Source organism: Oncorhynchus mykiss, chromosome 5 (genome assembly GCF_013265735.2).
Source record: "Oncorhynchus mykiss isolate Arlee chromosome 5, USDA_OmykA_1.1, whole genome shotgun sequence".
Classification (NCBI taxonomy): domain Eukaryota; kingdom Metazoa; phylum Chordata; class Actinopteri; order Salmoniformes; family Salmonidae; genus Oncorhynchus; species Oncorhynchus mykiss.
This window is the reverse complement of record NC_048569.1, coordinates 56,922,633-56,929,570: the sequence shown is the minus strand read 5'-3', so window position 1 is coordinate 56,929,570 and position 6,938 is coordinate 56,922,633. Positions and strand designations below refer to the sequence as shown.

Below are 6,938 nucleotides of genomic sequence, written 5' to 3'. Positions count from 1 at the left end.
TTGCCACTTACCTTGGCTGTTGATTCACCTATAACGTTTGGTTACGCGTTATTTGACAATACATTAATAACAAATTCCCTACATAACATAGTCACACACAGTACAACAACCGCACGTTGATAATTCCGATATGTCACTTTGCGATGAGATAATTTGGTGCCACTTTTTTCTGGGACTCCATAAAAACACGCTACTTCATTACAAGTGACTTTTCACTAACCCTTTCCCTAACCTTAACCTATAGCTCCTAACCTGATACGTTAATTATCCTAACCTGCGAAGAAAAAGTCGTAGCTGTATGGAAGTGCCATGTTTTTCGGGAATCTCCTTTATCCTAGGCTTTTTTTCCAGGCGTGGCTAGAAGGGATCCAGCTTTTGACAAATTACGGTCAAAAGTGTATTATTTTTTAGCACTTTTGCTAACCCAAACTCTTTTCCTAGCCTTAACGTAGCAGGTTATGATAATTCGGTTAAGGCTAGAAAAGTTGTTACCTAAAATGCAAGAACAAAACAACAACTTTTGACCTTAATTTGACTAAAACTGGAATCCTTCTAGCCATCACCCTTTCCCCCCCACTACCAAGTTTGAACAGGGGGAGTGGGGTTCATTGCGTTGCTGATCACGAGTGCGCATGTGCTAACTATCAACAGACTCAAGAGTAGCAGCTCTGTGGTAGCAGCCTATGCTGAGCAATATATTCCATGGACTTTTTTGAATAACGTGAACATCCCAGTTCAAATATAACCCGTTTTTGGGACCATTGTGGATGTAACTTTTTTCTCAGTGATAAGAAATTGCGTTAATTGATTAGGCCTAAGTACTACCGCACTGCGCAGTGACTGTTGGGGGAAGTTCGCGGTTGGACTTGCTGTATTGTCTGCCCCAGACACCGCCGAGTGTCTTCTACAAGCGCTGTCCAAGGCTACTTCAGAGCAGACCATCCACATTGGCGTGTTTTCGCATCATTAAAGACCGCAATAATACATTTCTTAGAGCGGTGAAGTCATTGAAAAGTATAAATATTTGTCTTATTTTTTCAAAAATGGCCGCAGCAGTGGAAATGGACGGAAGTATAATGGAGGGTGTGAGTATTTCACACGATTAAAATACACTTTCTACTACATATTTTATAAAAATGGTTTGACAGTAAACTTAGGATATGTATTTACTGTGTACATTGTCATGTTTTGTCCTCTTTCAGGGCGGGCAAATTTTGAGAGTAACCGCCGCACTGAGTTGCATCAACGGCGCATCCATCAGAATACACAAAATCCGCGCAGGTAGAAGTACACCAGGATTAAGGTAATTAATTTAATAAATATTTGCCATACTATTATAGAGTATGTATAACAACAAAAGCCACATGTCATTACTAATAAATGAAAGCTTCACTATAGTCGCAGTCTATAGCCCTGGGGCGATTCCCGGCGACGCCAGACAGAAGTTTAGTGAATCAGAAAACAAAGCAAAGTTGGTCTAAAGGACCTTTCTTTTCAAAGTAGATGTAGCATTAACGTACGTCTCCGACAAACAATTGATAACCGTTTTACAGCCTTTATTTGTAACTGTCTAATTTGTTTTATATTGAACGGCAGATGCCCTCGTTACATTTTTCATGTGATCCTTTGTTGGTTAATGCGCTAGCACATGGCTGTTCACTTATTCCTATCAACAACTGAACTAGCCTACTCAACTTTCCCTTCATCGCCTATATTATTTTGCACAGATAATATCAAAGCCTACTTATTTTTTATAGTGAATTAAGACGTTTGTTTCTTTCATTGTTAACCCGCCACCCCCCTTCCCCTTTTCACAAGACCACAACATCTGTCAGGGTTGGAGTTGGTGAGAGACATTTGTTGTGGAAATCTAGAGGGTGGCACAGTGGGATCTACTGAAGTCACACTCACCCCTGGGAAAATAAAGGCTGGGAAGCACACCGCAGACCCCCAAACAGCAGGGTAAATCATGTCAGGCTGCTTCTCTGTTCTTCCAAACTACACATTCAAATAGAGTATGGGACAGACAGTTTGTTGTGTTAAAAACCTTGTAGTTACTATCAACCTGACATATTTTATAGTCGTAGAAACACTATCCAAAATAATATCTAGAAGTGTCTATAGAATTCAATACTTTAATTTCACCAAACAAATAGGAAAAAACGTACTACATTAGTCTCCATCGAACTCGTACTTCTGTGTCGCTCTATGCCAGGAGTGTTGGGCTGCTGCTGCAGGTCTCTCTACCCTGTGCCCTGTATGCTGACGGACCCTCGGAGCTATGTCTGAAGGGGGGCACCAACGCAGACATGGCCCCGCAGATTGACTACACCATAAAGGTATGGTTAACCTAACCTGTGTTTGTAGAGGTGCCAGCGGGTGTAATGGCGTCTTGTGTTCCTGGGAAATCATGAATTGGACTTCTCTCAAGTTATATACCCTGTGTCTGTAGATAAGCCCGCAGATGACCGCTTGGTATATGACTCACTTGACATCCTCTTATTTGCCATTCTCCTATTATTGTTAAATGCCATTGGAAATACTTTAATACATACAAATGTCTTCCAGGTATTCAAGCCCATCGTGGAGAAGTTTGGAGTACATTTTGACTGTGATTTGAGAATGAGGTTTGTATCCCTTCCCATGTTGGGAGAATTGTTGGTGGGATAATACTGCCTGGCCCCCCAAAAAATGACTGTTCTTCTGTCTCGAATAGGGGCTACTACCCCAAAGGTGGAGGTGAGGTGGTGGCCAAGGTAAACCCAGTGAGTGAGTTGAGCCCCGTCACCATGACCGAACGAGGGACCATCACCAAGATATATGGCAGGTCCTTTGTTGCTGGGGTGCTACCCTATAAGGTACAGTACAAAGGAATGGCTTTGGGTTAGAATTGCCTAGGAATTTTACATTAAGTTAATGTTTTACCTGTGTAATAATATACTACTCTAGTAATGGAGTTGATTGGTTTTCATCCTTATTCCACAATGAATTAGATGTTTCTGGACAGGTGAAATTTATGCCACGGGGCAGTTCTTTCCACCCATACATGTGCTATCCTCTATGCACGTGGGAGAAAAATATGAACTACATTTTGAGTGAGCTCGTACTTGTTTTCCTCCAGCTCGCCAAGGACATGGCAACGACGGCGACAAGAGTTATCAGGAGAGAGATAAAGGACCTATACATAAACATCCAAACGCTGCAGGAGAAGGACATGGCCTGTGGGAGCGGCAACGGCATCATGTGAGCTTATACCTGACGGTTTACCGTTCCGTGAACCCTCAGACTGTAAAACACTGTCAAAAGATGCCAATACCCTATGACCTCAGTAAACCTGTATCAGTCACTATGCCAATGTTTTATAGATGATCCTTGTCAAACCACTTGCACTAGTAGAGGGTGTATTGATGGCGTCATCTGAAATTTTTTTCATAAGTAGACTGGTGGCTTGCATAATGTTGTGTCCCTAGTTTGGTGGATAGACGAGAAGTTTTTTTTTTTTTTTTACTGCCATGGGTGATCTGCCGTCTTAAAAGCTTAGCAGTTCTACCTCATTTTTGACATGCTGTCTATCCTCACCAGAATCATCGCAGAGTCTTCCACTGGCTGTATATTTGCAGGGTCAGCTCTTGGGAAGAAAGGTGAGAAATCCACTGTTCTTGTGCTTGCTTGCAGCTTGGTCTGTGAAGTGTACAGTACACGATGTACCACTAGTCGGCAACATCCGACAGAGAATGCCTAGCATGTCTATGCTAGGATGTGAAACTGTAAAATCTGATTGGATGGTGAGTGAAGTAGTGCATCCACATGAACATTTCTAAGGCCATACATACAGGGTAAGTTGTCAACTGTGGAGAAATTGGAAAATATTGAGAAGGGAAAATCTTGCTCATTGTATTTTGTTTGGCAGTAGTGGCTACTATTTTTAAATTGCCATCAGCAGATGCATCCGTAGGTTGTTTTTTATTTTTTTTTATTTTTTAGATTGTCTGTTTCTACAACAACACAGTTTGTTCTCTTGGGAGCAGAGTTAGGAGGTGTATGCAGTGCACCTGTTAAGGGAAACAAATGACTCAAACTCTCTGGCACACACTGATAACCTCTGGGCCAGTATTCATAAAGCTTAGAGTAAAGGCGTTGGCATGCTTTGAGCTCAGCTAGGCGAACCGAACGAGTGTGCTCACATACTCCCTTAGGCAATATTACTGTTTGTCCGTTTTGCAGTATTTGCAGTATTTCACAATGAAAAAATGTGAATGAAAAAATGTGAATGAAAATGAGTTCTCTCATTGAATGACAAATGCTTTATTGAATAATCCCTGCTGTGGACTAATCAGACGGGGGGGGGCGTAGTCATCGGCTTGCCTCGAGGGAAAATGTATGCCGGGACAGACAAAAACCATTACCGAAGTCCAACGCTAACAAAAATATCACAAAATGTTGTCATAATATATGCGCAATCTCTTCCGAACTGTTTTGTCTGGGAAGCATGCAGACGCCGTAAGAGGCCTGCTGATCTGGGATCAGTTTTGCCGTTTAGATTATAATGAAAAAAAATTACTAGGTGGGGACCTGATCCTAGATCCCACTTCTGCTCTATTAGACACCAAAAATACGGACCCAGATCTAAAAAATAATTTTTACAAAATTGACAACTAATGCTTTTCTCCTATGCCTCAGGTGTATATGCAGACAAAGTGGGCTTCGAGGCTGCAGAGATGCTGCTCAGGAATATAAGGCACAACGGCTGTGTGGATGAGTTTCTCCAGGACCAGGTTAGCAATGACACACACACACAGGTATTTTACAACGCAATGTTAGGTGTCCTCCTGTAAGTGATCTATACTAATTGTAAGTAACGTGAACTTCCAAGTTGAATAGGTGCTTGACCCCTGTCTCTGCCTTACTCTCCATCTAACAGCAGCCGCTTGAACGTACTCTATTTAGAGTCACACTGAACTCTTTGTCTTACACTTTCTGGCAGCTAATCCTCTTCATGGCCTTGGCGAATGGCACCTCCAGAATCCGCACTGGCCCAGTCACCCAACACACACAGACTGCCATCCATGTGGCAGAGCAGCTCACCCAGGTGGGTCCCAAAAATGTTTTCATTTATTTCTGAAGATGCGCATTTGTTAATGTCAATGGTTTATTCACTTTTTTATAAAACCAGTCAACTTTTTAATAGAAAGTGTTGTCCTTATTCCCAGGCTAAGTTTACAGTGACCAAGGCAGAAGATGAGAATGCCAGCAATGACACCTACATCATCGAATGCCAAGGAGTGGGTGTCACCAACCCTCATTTCTAGCCACGCCCATGTGTTGTCTCCCCACCCCTTTTATGTTGACATCTCCATCTGCCGTCGTGGATAGAAGAGGCACTGGAGAGACTTGAGGACTCATAGCCGATACACTACTGTGACGTCACTGAATAGTCTGACGCTGCTTCTATTTATATTATGATTTATGGCCCTTGTGGCTCGATATTCAAACAAATTAATTATTGGTTTAGAAACATACAGCCACATGAGTTGGTCATCGTTGTCCTTTTCCCCCTATTGCATTAACTATCATTACCCTCTTAGCTTGTATAACTCAGGGTATTAATGCCTTACACTGTTATAATAAAAACCTTCGATTTCTGCGTGGAAGTGGTGTATGTTTCAGTAGTTTGTTGAAGCGCCTTATAGTGCATACTGGTTTTTACGACAAACATATTTTCATGTTCTTTGTCCCTAGTTTATCATTTTAGTTCCATGCTGCGGTCCTTTCTTAGGTCAATTAATTATATATTTGTTGATGGTCACTAAGGTAATGCAGACAAGACTGCAGAGGTTTGTTGGCTACTGTATTAGTCATAAGATAAAAAATACAAATTTGGAGATTTGCCACTTTTTTTTGTAAGCATTTACAAATAAAATTCCTTCCCAGAACAGGAGATTTTGAAAAAAATATTATTCACACACCTGGATAAATTGAGAAATATGTAGCTAGAAGTTAGTCATTGGTGATGACTCATTAAAAAAATAAATACATTTTTACCCCCTTTTCTATTCAATTTTGTGATATCCAATTGTTATTTTCTCTCATCGCTACAACGCCCCAATGGGCTCAGGAGAGGCGGAGGTCGATTCATGTATCCTCTGAAAAATGACCCACCAAACCGCTCTTCTTGAGACCCGCCCGCTTAACCTGGGAAGCCAGCCCTACCAATGTGTCGGAGGAAACACCTGTTCAACTGATGACCGAAGTCAGGCTGCATGCGCCCGGCCTGCCACAAGGACTCTAGCGCATGATGAGCCAAACTCCCCTAACCCGGACAACACCCGGCCAATTGTGCACCACCCTATGGGACTCCCGGGCACAGCCGGTTGTGACACAGCCTGGGATCCAACCCGGGTCTGTAGTGACACCTCAAGCACTGCGATGCCGTGTCTTAGACCACTGTGCCACTTGGGAGGTGCGACTCATCACTCTTAGTCTGTCATAATGCAAAATATATTTGTGATTCAAACAAATATTTTAAGGACAGGTTGGCAACAATTTAACTCCAGTAAATAATTTGTTCCAAAAATCTTATTTGATGTGCTCGAGAGTAATTACATAGACATTGCATGGAGTTGCCTGTCTGAGATTAATAATTATCTAGCTGACCCAGCTTGATAGCATGGTCTTGTTATACTTGCCACCTAATGATTTAACAGCAAGTATAACCCTTTGGCACTACACATGTTGAGGTGCTTAGGCTGTGTTTATGCAGGCAGCCCAATTCTGATCTTTCTTTCTCTATTTGAACTTTTGACCAATCACATCAGATTTTTTAAATTTTTTATATCTGATGTGATTGGTCAAAAGACCAGTGGGTCTTAGTGGGTAAAATATCAGAATTGGGCTACCTGTGTAAACACAGTCATATTGATCTTATTCCAGATAACTAG

The 6,938-nt window shown here is 41.9% G+C and overlaps 1 protein-coding gene across 1 annotated transcript; it reads left to right on the top strand.

The window, feature by feature from the left end:
* Positions 1-370: 370 nt before the first annotated feature.
* Positions 371-5,655, top strand: LOC110524106 (RNA 3'-terminal phosphate cyclase). Its single transcript, XM_021603453.2, has 11 exons — positions 371-1,085; positions 1,203-1,303; positions 1,819-1,962; positions 2,216-2,339; positions 2,569-2,627; positions 2,717-2,858; positions 3,122-3,243; positions 3,583-3,641; positions 4,681-4,775; positions 4,985-5,089; positions 5,211-5,655. Exons 1-11 carry the CDS (start codon positions 1,044-1,046, stop codon positions 5,307-5,309), a joined length of 1,092 nt encoding a protein of 363 aa, XP_021459128.1. The 5' UTR covers positions 371-1,043; the 3' UTR covers positions 5,310-5,655.
* Positions 5,656-6,938: the final 1,283 nt, after the last annotated feature.

Coding starts and splice junctions, on each gene's coding strand:
- LOC110524106 (XM_021603453.2), top strand. CDS start 1,044: ATGGCCGCAGCAGTGGAAATGGACGGAAGTATAATGGAGGGT. Junction 1,304..1,818: donor AGAAGTACACCAGGATTAAG/GTAATTAATTTA, acceptor CCTTTTCACAAG/ACCACAACATCTGTCAGGGT. Junction 1,963..2,215: donor GCAGACCCCCAAACAGCAGG/GTAAATCATGTC, acceptor GCTCTATGCCAG/GAGTGTTGGGCTGCTGCTGC.